The sequence below is a fragment of the Asparagus officinalis genome, chromosome 2 (assembly GCF_001876935.1).
Source record: "Asparagus officinalis chromosome 2, Aspof.V1, whole genome shotgun sequence".
In the NCBI taxonomy this organism is placed as follows: Eukaryota; Viridiplantae; Streptophyta; class Magnoliopsida; order Asparagales; family Asparagaceae; genus Asparagus; species Asparagus officinalis.
Window position 1 is genome coordinate 7,821,265 of NC_033795.1, and position 14,296 is coordinate 7,835,560.

Consider the following 14,296-nt stretch of genomic DNA (forward strand, 5'->3'; position numbering starts at 1 on the left):
TCCGAGCCGGTAATATTTGCTCCCCCCCCTTAAATTTAGTTTTTTTTCTAGGGTTTTATGATCAGATTGGAGATGAGCGTTTTTAGTGACTTTTATATAGGTCATTTTCTTAAAATGGAGCAAAAATTAGAGATGAAGATACCGTGTGAGGCTAGATTATGGCGACGGGACACGTTGATGTATAAATTATAGTCTAAACACTCGCTGGAATGTTGGGAGTTTTTGTGTAGTGGAAGGAGCTTTCAGGATATGTATTATTTTGCATTCATTTAATTTCTCATGAATAGAACAACTTGGTAAATATGGAATCGGGCAATTGCGTTGTAATTGCATTTTTAGGATGCGATGGTTTGGTTAGGCAAACTTAAAGGCCTTGGGTTCAATGTTTGAGAAGACACGCTGAATGGAGTATGGGAGGTTAGTCTGAGTCCTGAAAAGTGTGAAAGGCTAGTGCATATCTTTCCTTCGCTTGTGACGATCATTAGCATTTGGTTGGACAGTGATATTAATGAGAAATAATCAGTATTCTTAGCATTGCAAATAATGTACAGGTTATAAAGACTGAGGGTGCAAGGATTGTAATGTGAAGCACTTCTTATGGAAGACAAACCTATTCGTGTTCAGTAAAACTATTCAGTAAGCAACTTGATGACATCTAAAAAAAAATCTAAATTGGCTTATGGACATTTGTTGTTGCTAGGGGTCTAGGATAATCCTCTAGTGTAGCCTGCATGCTCTAACCTGGTTAGAAATGCTATTATTAGTGATGCATAGCAGTCAGCAAACCAGGTTTTTCTCTTACCTTTCAAACGTGTCTGTGATGCATCAAGATGATAGTGGGCGTAGTATATGCATCCAGCTTTAGGTCTGATTGCTATTTTTGGTTTTGCTTTTGCGAGCAAGTCAAGCATGTAATAGGTTATTGGCATGCAAAATCCGAGCATCAGGCATGGTAAATTGAAGTTCAGTCTTTCCCGGGAAAGTATTGGCCATTTTAACTTGGAAGATATTTAACTCTAGTATAGGATTTAAGGAGAATTGCCAAGTAGTCTCTTAGGATAACCCCACTATTGTCTATAGCTACTTAGCCAACTTCTCATGAAAACTCATCATCATATACGGAACCTTTGATCCCCTTTTGATGAGAAAATGCAATGATTTGATAACAGCATTTACTTGTGGATGCTTGCTAACATACAGGATTTGTGTTTATTGTGCTATTCGGATAAGGTAATCATCTGATAGTTTTCTTATTACATGTGTGAGTCGGTTCTCATCTCCCATTTTCCAAACATGTTCAGGGTTGCTTCTATTATCTAGGTGAACTGTTTTTTGTGTTTTCAATTGATTTTGTTTTTTGTTTTTTGGTAAACTGTGACAATGTAGTGATGAAGATTACGGAGAGTGACGTTCTTATTTCTTAGTTGTGGTGTATGCATATCCAAAAATAGCATAGTCAATAACATTATGCGTCTAATTTATTTATTTAAAGTAATAACATGGATTTGTGTGTTATTCCTGGTCTGTTTTATGTGTTAGTTCATTTTGACACTTGCATGCTGGCTTTAGTTGAAGAAGTTTTTGCTCCGATAATTTGTTTTTATGATCACTGCTATTGTACCACCCAGCTACTGATCTTTGTGACATTTTATACTTGATTTGCAAGAGCTAAAAGTAAATTCCAAATCTTTAAATGTTTGTAGCATTCTGTGATCCTGTGATTTCTGGGTAAGAAAATTCTCTTAGAAACATTACCAGAGTAATATATATTTTTGTAATTGTTCAACTAGCTTTTGCTTTCTATATGATTCTATGTCCCTTCATTGTAGCCGATAATCAGTAATTTTGTCTTATGTTGATACTGATTACTGTTTGAATACTCGTAGCCACCAGAAGTTAAAGCTTTCATTGACAGGGTGATTAAGAGTCCATTACATGATATAGCCTTACCTCTTTCAGGCTTTCATTGGGAGTATAATAAGGCAAGTTGTCTTTCACCGACTCCTGTGACCTTAAATTGACATCACTTTTATCTTATTTCATGGTAATTATTCTAGGGTAACTTTCACCATTGGAGGCCATTGTTTCTGCATTTTGAGACGTATTTCAATACCTATATTTCATGTAGAAAAGATCTGCTTCTGTCTGATAATATTGCGGAGGAAGAGTTATTTCCTAAGCATTCCGTGTTGCATATTTTGAGGGTGATGCAAATAATTCTGGAAAATTGCCACAACAAAAGTTCATTTAGTGGACTAGAGGTATTTGAATCCAAGACCTTTTCTTTAGTTTTATTCTGATGTATTTCTAAAAAAAAGTATATGCTTACTTGAATGCACCCATCCAAGACACATAAATATTAAATCTGTGAACTTAAATTACTTTTTTTTTCATGATTCAGCATTTCAGGTTTCTACTTGCATCCACAGATCCAGAGATTTTGATTGCTACCCTGGAAGCTCTTTCTGCATTAGTGAAAATAAATCCTTCCAAATTACATGTGAGTGGAAAGCTGATTAGCTGTAGTTCTATAACCAACCACCTTCTTTCTCTAGCACAAGGTTGGGGCAGCAAAGAAGAAGGCTTAGGCTTATGCTCATGTGTTGTGGCAAATGAGAGAAACCAACATGAAGGATTGTCTTTGTTCCCATCAGTTGCGGAGAATGAATGTGATGGAACCCAATATCGTCTTGGTTCAACCCTTCATTTTGAATTCAATAATGCTGCTTCAGGGAGAGTTGATCAGACCAGTGAGAAAAGCAAATCTACAGACTTGAATGTCATATATATTCCAGATCTGCATCTCCAGAAGGAGGATGATTTAGTCATTTTGAGGCAGTGTGTCGATAAATTCAATGTACCTATGGAACATAGATTCTCGTTGCTGACAAGGATTAGATATGCGCATGCCTTCCGTTCTCCAAGAGCATCTCGTCTTTACAGCAGGATCTGCATTCTTGCATTCACTGTTTTGGTGCAGTCCAGTGATGCTCATGATGAACTGGCGTCTTTCTTTGCTAATGAACCTGAATACACAAATGAGTTGATAAGGCTTGTTCGCTCTGAAGAATCTGTCCCTGCAAACGTAAGGGCACTTGCTATGCTTGCATTGGGGGCACAATTGGCTGCATATGCATCATCTCATGAACGGGGCAGGATACTGAGTGGCTCAAGTATTATTTCTGGTGGGGGAAATCGGATGGTGCTATTAAATGTTCTTCAGAAGGCAATCTTATCAGTCAGTAACCCAACTGATCCTTCCTCTCCTTTATTTGTTGATGCTCTTCTACAGTTTTTCCTTCTACATGTTCTATCCTCTTCAAGTTCTGGCAGTGCTATTAGAGGTTCAGGAATGGTTCCCCCTCTGTTACCCCTCTTACATGACAATGATCTATCACATATTCATCTTGTCTGCTCTGCAGTAAAGACTCTTCAAAAGTTGATGGAGTACAGCAGCCCATCTGTATCCCTGTTCAAAGATCTTGGTGGGGTTGAACTTTTGTCTCAAAGGTTGCAGACTGAAGTACATAGAGTTATTGCTGAAGTGGATGAAATAAACAATGCTATGGTTATCGGTTATTCAACAAAATGCGAAGGAGATCATTTGTACTCACAAAAACGTTTGATTAAGGCTTTGCTAAAGGCACTGGGGTCTGTGACATATTCTCCAGCAAATTCTACGAGGTCACGCAACTCACATGATAGTTCTTTGCCTTCTTCGTTATCTCTTATATTTCAGAATGTTAATAGATTTGGAGGGGTCATATACTTTTCAGCGGTGACTGTTTTGAGTGAAATCATACACAAGGACCCGACATGCTTTCCTATTCTGGACCAGTCTGGTCTGCCTGATTCTTTCTTGACTTCAGTTGTAACAGGGATTCTCCCTTCTACAAAAGCATTGATCTGTGTTCCTAGTGGTCTAGGTGCAATTTGCCTTAATAATAAAGGGTTGGAAGCAGTCAAGAGAGCTTCTGCATTGAGGTTTCTTGTCGATACATTCACAACCAGGAAGTATTTGGTGGCAATGAATGAAGGTGTTGTCCTACTAGCAAATGCTGTTGAGGAGCTTCTTCGACATGTATCCTCATTGAGAAGCAGTGGCGTGGACATAATTATTGAAATTATCAATAGACTTTCTTCTGTAGGAGAAGCCAAATGTGAAGCTTCTGGAAAACTGGATGAGAATACCGCCATGGAGACAGACACTGAAGAAAACGTAAGTGAAGGGCATGATTTGGTTAGTGTAGCAGACTCCACTGCTGATGGCATTAGTGATGAGCAGTTTGTCCAGCTGTGCATATTTCATGTGATGGTACTGGTACATCGAACAATGGAAAATTCTGAAACATGTAGGTTATTTGTGGAGAAGGGAGGGATAGATAATTTGATGAAACTTCTATTGCGGCCTAGTATCACACAATCGTCAGAAGGGATGCCTATTGCTTTACATAGTACTGTGGTTTTTAAGGGCTTTACTCATCACCATTCTGCTTCCTTAGCACGGGCATTTTGTTCCTGTCTGAGGGATCACCTTAAGAAAGCTTTGAGTGGGTTCAGCTCTGCTTCTGGTTCTTTTTTATTGACTCCGGATGCTGCCACTGATAGCGGAATCTTTTCTTCACTTTTTGTTATTGAATTCCTTTTGTTTCTGGCTGCCTCTAAAGATAATCGTTGGATAAGTGCATTACTAACTGAATTTGGTGACTCGAGCAAGGTTGTCTTAGAAGATATTGGACGCATTCAACGAGAAGTATTATGGCAGATTTCCCTTCTTGAGGACTCAAAGATTGAGATTGATGGTGAGAGCTCTGCTGCAAACTATGTGCAAAGATTAGACCCTCGTATAAATGAAGCTGATGACCAAAGGTTCAGTTCTTTTAGGCAGCATCTTGATCCATTATTGAGGCGAAGAGTATCTGGATGGAGTATTGAATCTCAAGTTTCTGACCTTATAAGCATATACCGAGATCTTGGTCGAGCTTCTACTAGGCCTCAGAGACGTGGAAGTGATAGCTATATGATTTCACGGTCTACGTCAAGTTCTCGACCACAATCAGATGTTTCTCCAGATGCCAGTGGTGTTGGCAGGATTGATGATGACAAACAAAGATCGTATTATTCTTCCTGTCGTGATATGGTGAGGTCACTTTCATACCATATCAGTCATTTGTCAATGGAGCTGGGAAAAGCAATGCTGCTTTCTTCTCGTCGTGAAAACAATCCTACAACGCCTTTTTCTGCACAATCAGCCTCTGGTTGGTACCCACTCTTTTCCTTCCATCATGTTGGATCACTTGAATTTTAGAGGTCATGTTAATCCGTCCCAAGGTGAGGCCTGCATATCTGCAAAGTGTAGATACCTTGGCAAGGTTATTGAATTTATTGATGGAGTTCTGTTGGAAAGGCCAGATTCATGTAATGCGGTCATGCTTAATTGCTTTTATACCTGTGGGGCGTTTGAGTCAGTCCTGACTACTTTTGAAGCCACTAGTCAGTTGCTTTTTGCAGTTAATAGTGTGCCTGCTTCTCCCATGGAAACAGAAGAAATAACCTTGAAGCAGGAGAAAAAAGAAGCAGACAATTCCTGGATTGATGGTCCCTTGGCCAGCTACTGTGCACTTATGGACCACCTATCAACATCACCATTCATCTTGTCCACCTCAACAAAACAGTTACTTGAACAACCTTTTGTGAATGGACTTAATCCCCTCCCTCAGAATGCTGAGGCATTTGTAAAGCTTCTACAATTAAAGGTTTTTAAGGCAGTCCTCCCTATTTGGACTCACCCCCACTTTGTAGATTGCAATTTGGAATTCATCGGTGCTATGATCTCTATTATGAGGCATGTTTATTCTGGTGTAGAAGTTAGGAACGTCAGTGGTGCAGGAACTCGACTGGTTGCTCCTCCACCAGATGAATCGTCAATAGCAATGATTGTTGAAATGGGGTTTTCCCGAGCTAGGGCTGAAGAAGCTTTAAGACAGGTGGGAACCAATAGTGTTGAGATTGCAACGGATTGGTTATTCTCGCACCCAGAAGAACCACAGGAAGATGATGAACTTGCCCAAGCACTTGCCATCTCCCTAGGGAACTCAGATAAACTTTCAAAAGCTGAAGGTGCACATACGGATCATCCTGATTATGAAGAGGAAACAATTGAGTTACCTTCCGTTGATGAGATATTATCAGCATGTCTCAAACTCTTGCAGGCGAAGGACTCCCTAGCATTCTCCGTTCATGACCTGCTCGTGATGATTTGTTCTCAAAATGATGGCAACTATCGATCAAAGGTCCTGACATTCATCATCGACAATATCAAGGGTGGTTGTACCACTTCTGATCCATCCAGAAACACTATGTTATCTTCTCTTTTTCATGTTCTTGCGCTGGTTCTTCATGATGACCCAGCAACCCGGGAAGTTGCCTCTGAGGCTGGTCTTGTAAATATTGCTGTGGATCTGCTTTCTGATTGGGACGCTGGCTCATGTGATAGTGATAAACCTCAAGTACCCAAGTGGGTCACGCCATGCTTTCTCTGTATTGATCGACTACTGCAAGTGGATCCAAAGATGACTCTAGAAATCCCTGAATTGGAGCAGCTGAAGAAGGATGATGTTGATACCCAACACTCTGTTGTGATTGACAATGACAAAAAGAAGGATTCACTCACCAAGGGACCAACTTCTGGGATCATTGATAGTAATGGCCAGGAGAAGCTGCTCGAGATATCTTGCAGGTGTATAAAGAACCAGTTGCCTTCTCAGACAATGCATGCAGTGCTCAAGTTGTGTGCAACTCTTACCAAAGTTCACTCTGTTGCAGTTAGCTTCCTTGATGCTGGAGCTTTACGAGCCATGCTTAGCTTGCCTATTGGTAGCCTATTTCCTGGGTTCAACAATGTTGCAGCTACAATAATCCGTCACATTTTAGAAGATCCTCATACTTTGCAGCAAGCTATGGAGTTGGAAATCCGCCATAGTCTTGTCACAGCTATAGGTAGACATGGCACTGCAAGGGTCACGCCACGCAGTTTTGTTCAGAGTTTGTCCTTCGCTATATTGAGGGATCCAGTAATATTTATGCAGGCTGTGCAAGCTATTTGCCAGATTGAGATGGTAGGTGATCGGCCATATATTGTGCTTCTAAAAGATCGTGAGAAAGAGAAACGACAAGATAAGGATAAATCCATAGAAAAAGACAAGCAACCTGCTGTCCACAAGAAGGTTACTAGTGGAGATGTGAGTACCGCAGCTCCAGGCAATGGGAATGTTAAAGTGCCAGATTCAAATGCTAAAAGTGCTAAGATTCATAGGAAATCACCTCACAGTTTCACATGTGTTATCGAGCACCTATTGGATACTGTTGTGACTTATGTTCCTCCTCTAAAAGTTGATGACCTAGTTGATGATGCTCCGGGTAACCCTCCTTTGGCTGATATGGACATTGATAGCACTAGTGCAGCCAAAGGAAAAGGGAAAGCTCTTGATGTTTCATCTGAAGAGAGCAGAATTGCTGGGCAGGAGGCATCAGCTTTTCTCGCCAAGACAGTTTTTGTGTTGAAGCTGTTAACTGAAATATTCCTGACCTATGCTTCGTCAATTCATCTACTGCTCCGCAGAGATGGTGAAATCAGCAATTTCCGCGGAAGTTCTAAAAGGGCATTGTCTACTAATTGTACTGGGGGAGCATTTCAACATATTCTGCACAATTTCCTGCCATACCCCGGGACATACAAGAAGGATAAAAAAGTAGATGGAGATTGGAGGCATAAATTAGCAACCAGGGCTAACCAGTTTTTGGTGGCATCATCTATTCGTTCGAGTGAGGGGCGGAAAAGGATATTCTCTGAAATTAATAATACATTCAATGACTTTGTTTACTCTGCAAAGGGCTATAGGGCACCTGATTCCTCTATGCATGCGTTTGTTGATCTTCTTAATGATGTACTTGCATCCCGTTCACCTACAGGTTCATATATTTCTGCAGAAGCTTCAGCGACTTTCATTGATGTTGGGCTTGTGAGGTCACTGACTCGAGCTTTACAAGTTCTGGATTTGGATCATGCTGATTCGCCGAAGTTAGTTACTGGTATTATCAAGGCCCTTGATTTGGTGACCAAGGAGCATGTACTTTCTGTTGACCATAATTCTGCAAAAGGTGGAAACTCAGCGAAGGTAAATAGTGATCAGAATCAAGTGGACTCATCTTACAATGTTGGCAACAGGTTCCAATCATTGGAAACCACATCTCAACCTGATCATAATGAAGTGGCAGGAGAACATGTGGAATCTTTCGATGCTGGGCAAAATTCAGTAGGTTCAGATTCTGTTGCAGATGATATGGATCACGACCAAGATCTTGGTGTATTTGCTCGTGAAGCTGAAGACAATTTTATGCATGGAACTTCAGGAGATGGTGGATGCCTAGACAATGGTGTGTCATCTGTTGAAATTAGATTTGATATCCATCAGAATGATGAGGAAGATGTTATCCGTGATGAAGATGATGATGATATGTCGGGGGATGAGGGACACGAAGCAGAGGAAGATGATGAAGAGGAAGAAGAGAATAATGATTTGGAGGAAGATGTAGTCCATCAGATGTTACATCCTGACACAGATCAAGATGATCATGATATTGATGATGAAGAGTTTGATGAAGATATAATGGAGGAAGAGGAAGAGGAAGATGATGATGACGATGACGATGATGGGGTGATTCTCCGGTTGGAGGAGGGTATTAATGGGAACATATTTGACCATATTGAGGTTTTCAGTGGCAGTAATAATTTTTCCAATGAAACACTGCGTGTGACGCCTCTTGATATTTTTGGGTCAAGAAGACCTGGCCGCACTACTTCTATTTATAATCTTCTCGGAAGATCTGGTGAGCATGGCGGTAACCATGAACACCCACTTCTGGAAGAACCCTCTGCATTCCTAGACTTGGTTAATCAAAGACAGTCCGGTGAGTGCTTTGCAAGTTGGCCTATTGGTTCTTAATAGGAGATTGGACCTATTAACTTTTCATAGTTTTTATTGGTAGCATCTAATATAAAATTTAAACAATATTGTCATCTTTCTTACTAATTACTATTATAAATACCACTTGCGGGAGGGTTTGATCTTCATTATCACATTGAAGTTGGGGGGTTTTCCATTAAAATGTTGACCGGCCATTCTTAAAACTTTTTCCCTAGAATTTTTCATAACCTTCTCTCTGAGTTGTAATTTAGAAAAGTCTTTAAGGAATTTATCTCCATCTTAAGAATAGTATAGATTGATTTTTTCGAGCCGCATTCAATTTTCAACAAAGCATTATTATTTCATGGCATCTTTGTTAGCTATCAACTATCACTTATGATCTGTGCATTGTGTCTGATGACCTTGAGCCCCATCCACCCATTCCCTTCAAACATAAACTGGTAGATATAGAATAAATATATAAGTAAAAGAAAAAAAAAGTTCCCCCTGCATTATCGTGGTTTCTATATGCATTTAATTTATATGTAAATATAAGTTTGAAATACTTCAATTCGTTAAAAGTTTTAGGATCGTTGTCTTACAGATGTGGTTTATTCTTTTTTTAGAAAATGCAGTTGATATGGCCTTCTCGGATAGACATCATGAGAGTAATTCTGCACGATTGGATGCTATCTTCCAGACATTGAGGAGTGGGAGACATGGTCATCGATTCAATACGTGGTTAGATGATAGACACCAGCGCAGTGGGTCTAGTGCAGCTTCTGTGCCTCAAGGTATTGAGGAGATACTGGTTTCTCAGTTGAGACGGCCTACACCAATACCTGAAGAATCCACTCGCCAAGATGCTGCTTCAGCTCCACGTGGAGAAAATAATGATTCCAGCCAGTTACAGGGATCTGAAAGTCAGGTAAACGAAGAAACACCGGGAGAAGGGAATGAAAATAATGATAACATGGTTACACCTTCACCTGTAACGGTGGTCAATGGAGCTGGTAATGTTGGTGAGGGACCTGCTGGTGGTGACATGCATCAAGAAGGGCACACATCTGTAAGGGAGGAAAATATTGGCATGCAATATGAACGCAGTGATGCAATCATACGAGATGTTGAGGCAGTGAGCCGAGGAAGCAGTGGGAGTGGGGCTACTCTAGGGGAAAACCTTTGTAGTTTGGAAGTGGAAATAGGAAGGGTTGATGGGCATGATGATGTAGAAAGGCAGGGCCCAACGGACAGACTTCCTTTAGGTGATTTGCAAGGGGCAACTCGGTCGAGAAGGTCATCAGGGAGCACATTGCCAATGGGCAGCAGAGATGTACCTCTGGAAAGTGTTAGGGAGGTTCCACCATATCCTAGTGGAGATGCTAATGAGAATGCTGTACTGGAGGACAACCAGCACAACAGAAGTAGTGGTCCGGATTCGATAGATCCGGCATTTTTGGAGGCTCTCCCTGAAGACCTACGAGCTGAAGTGCTTAATTCAAGACAGAGTCAAGTAGCAGAACCTTCTAGTGATCAATCCCAAGCTGATGGAGAAATTGATCCTGAATTTCTTGCTGCCCTACCTCCTGATATCCGAGAGGAGGTGTTAGCACAACAACGTGCTCAAAGGCGAACCCAGTCACATGAGTTGGAAGGACAACCTGTTGAAATGGATGCTGTGTCGATAATTGCTACTTTTCCTTCAGAAATACGAGAAGAGGTATGTGTTTTGACGAGGAAACTCGAGTAATTTCTGCTATTTTGAGGTTTCTGATGTGCTGTGCATCGTATTTCAGTTTATTCTTTGCTTATATGTTTCTATGATTATCAACCATCTTTTACATTGTGAAATTATGCATTTGCAGGTGCTTTTAACATCTCCAGATACTCTTTTGTCCACTCTATCACCTGCACTTGTTGCAGAGGCAAATATGTTGCGGGAAAGGTTTGCACATCGGTATCATAGCAGCACACTTTTTGGCATTCAGTCAAGAAATCGGCGAGTTGAATCTTCTAGACGGGGTGACATGTTCGGATCCAGTTTGGGTAGAAATGCTGCAGATGCTGCTTCTCGCAAATCTGCAGCTGGCAAGGTGATTGAAACTGATGATGCACCACTTGTTGAGACAGATGATTTGAAAGCATTATTCAGGATTCTTTGTGTTGTTCAGGTAATTAGTTGGTCCCTTAGATTCTGATTTCTTTTGTCATTCGGTTGAAGGTGCATATTGATGATGATACAAATTTGCAGCCTCTTTATAAAGGTCAATATCAGAGGCTTCTCTTGAGTTTATGTGCTCATAACAAAACTAGAACATCTTTGGTGCAAATTCTGTTGGGCAAGTTGATGCTTGATCTTTGGGGATCTTGTAAGAGTAAAGTCAATGTTTTTGAATCACCACATCGACTTTATGGCTGTCAAAGTTACATTACATATTCCCGTCCACAATTCTCAGATGGTAATCTTCTTCTTTTGCTTGATTGCTCTTTCAAACTGTATATCCATATTCCAGGTGGAACTTTTAAAAGTTTAGTCAGCTCTTGTCCAATAGTAGTTACGAATATCTTATTATCTGCACTCGTTCATAGTGGTGAAATCTTTTTAAAAACCTTTAGTCAGTATTCTTTGATATGATTTGATATAACAATTGCATACATCTTTGGAAGTCCCTTGCCTATTGTTTGGTTGAATTATGTAGATGCTTCTATGTCATTTATGCTATATTTACGATCTGTTAAGTAGCTAATGCCGATTGTTTTTACAATGTGGGATATTGCTAAGCTACTTTTAGCTCACTCTTTTTTGCTACTCTTTTAGGAGTTCCTCCATTGTTGTCTAGGCGAATCTTAGAAACTTTAACCTACTTGGCTCGTAATCATGAATATGTGGCCAAACTGTTGCTCAATATTGAGATTCCACGTCTAGTTTTGTGTGACCTTGAAATGTCCAATCAAGGGCGTGGTAAAGCTCTTATTATGGAGGAAGATGAACCTGAAGACAAGAAAGGTGACTTTTCCATTGTCTTGCTCATAAGTTTATTGAATCAGCCATTGTACATGAGGAGTGTAGCTCATCTTGAACAGGTAGGTAAAAAGTAGCTTTGTAACTCTTTCTTAATACTATCTACTAGCTTGTACGCTCCTCCAACTTAATATTTTTGTTGTCTCAGCTATTGAATCTACTTGAAGTCATCATGGTAAATGCTGAAAGTGAGTTTGGGATGCCGGCTAAAGGTGGGGAATCCTCTGAGGAGCCCTCTGGCTCTGGAGGTACCTCACAAGATGCCCCTATGAAGGTTGACACTGTTGGCCCTTCTGAGGATGGTGATAGTAAATTATCCAAGCCTGAGGATCATAGTAGCTCTTCTCCATGTGTGAACAATGAAAGCAGTACTCGTTCTTTGCTTCTTAGCCTGCCGCAGGGGAACCTTCGACTCTTGTGCTCAATGCTAGCACGTGAAGGGTATGAATCATTGATCAGATTTCCTCTTATCTTCTTTTATGTATGCTGAAAGGCATGTTTATCTTATACTCTTAATCTCTATGGTTATTATCTGATGTTTTGTTTGTTCTATGGGAGTCATGAAGTTATGCTACGATATTGTGTATATCCTGCAATGTGGCAATTCTAATATTTTTGTATATTTTATGCTATATTTAGTGCATTGCCACTGCATAAATGGTTTGGGACTTGCATGAAATCATACCCTATGGTTTTTTTGCCTTTTACTTTGGCAGGTGTAAGTGAATCATGGTTGCCTCTTGGCTGCACTAACATAGACACATGCAATTTATCTATCTGATAACATCATAATGGATTTCCTGAGAACTATTTTTGAATGGAAACCAATTCTGGAAATGAATTTAAGTCTGAATTCTTTTAATTTAAAATTTTTCTATGCAAGAAATCTCTTTTTCATTAATTTTCATCCCTGAAGGATAATTAGTAGCTTAATTGCACTCAAATACCCTATAGTTCTAGGTTGCACCTTATACCCTCACTTGTATAATTAGTTGGCTTTGATATAGTTGGTAGAAATCTCGTCTTCCAGTCATTCCCAAGGTCTCTCTTCATTTAAGTTTCACGAGTTCCGAAAAATTGAAAGCTTAATTCTTCTCCTTTCACTTCATGCCAATATTTGTGCTTGTACAGAAAATGGTGTATGAAAATATCTTACTTTACTATAATATAAATAGTTCAATGTTTCAGATTGGTTAAGGATTCCCAATCTTAGGGGTTTGAAGATAGAAGAAGACTAGTGTGCACCCCGTGCAAAGCACGACCCCCTATTTTTTAAGCATTATATTTTGAACTTGCCTCCCTCTAAATTTCAATACATTTGATTTGATTATTGTATGCTTAAGATTAGAAATCATATCACTCCTCTATACTTAAAAGAATGATCCAAGTTTTAATACATTTGATTTAGAAATCATATCCACTCCTCTATACTTAAAGAAGGATCCAAGTTTCAATACACTTGATTTACTTTACTGTTCATGTTACAGTAAATCACTGTAGTATGGATAGTAACTCCAAGTATGAAGAAGCAGATTTGATTCACTGTTTATGCTATAGTAAATCACTGTAGCATGAACAACAGCTTCGAGCGCAGAGGACCAGATTTGATCTATTGTTCATACTACAATCTATTGTTCATACTACAATATTTATTGTATCATTTACTATAGTATGAACAATAATTCTTTGGATTCTCCTTTAAGTATGGAGGAGTAGATGTGATCAAAGGGCATATCTTTAGTCAAGATGCTATAGAACAGTAAGTTGCATGCTTAGGTTGTAGGTCAGTGAAAAGGTCTAGAGGATAAGATCATTATTGTGTGTGAATTAAATGGAACATATTTCTTGGCTAATGTGTATGAAGAGGGCAGCATATGCAGAAATGTCTCACAAACGTGAAATACGAATGCGATGGTGGACAAATTGCACAAGGGGAACTAAGCTTGGCACCTTGTGGCATTGTTTTAAATATCCAAATATAATTGATAAATATCGGCTGATATATTCTTTTATAAGGCTTGCCACAAAACAATATGGTCTAAATATTCTTTATTGATTTTTGGCAACTTTTTGGCGATGTATCCCCAACACGATTGTTATGTCAGCCAATAGCTCTACAAAATTTCTTTAATATTTTTAGCAAAAATTACAGCTCTATGAAGTCTTTTAGCAAAATTATAGTATTTTCCCCTAAGTTTCTACAATTGGTTCGTGATCCTAAACATATTATTTACATTTTTATATGCTTAGATTTCATTAAGTTTAGATTACATTTTAGAACATTATATATATATATATATATATATAT

The 14,296-nt window shown here is 39.4% G+C and overlaps 1 protein-coding gene across 1 annotated transcript in view; it reads left to right on the top strand.

Annotated features, from left to right (window-relative positions):
* Positions 404 to 14,296, top strand: part of LOC109830773 (E3 ubiquitin-protein ligase UPL1-like) — an 18,724-nt gene continuing 4,831 nt past the window's right edge. The window contains 11 exon segments of the mRNA XM_020398141.1: positions 404 to 417; positions 524 to 578; positions 1,887 to 1,982; positions 2,058 to 2,261; positions 2,402 to 5,257; positions 5,259 to 8,970; positions 9,593 to 10,686; positions 10,832 to 11,137; positions 11,218 to 11,425; positions 11,785 to 12,050; positions 12,137 to 12,429. Of these exon segments, the coding sequence (XP_020253730.1) occupies positions 404 to 417; positions 524 to 578; positions 1,887 to 1,982; positions 2,058 to 2,261; positions 2,402 to 5,257; positions 5,259 to 8,970; positions 9,593 to 10,686; positions 10,832 to 11,137; positions 11,218 to 11,425; positions 11,785 to 12,050; positions 12,137 to 12,429 (9,104 nt within the window).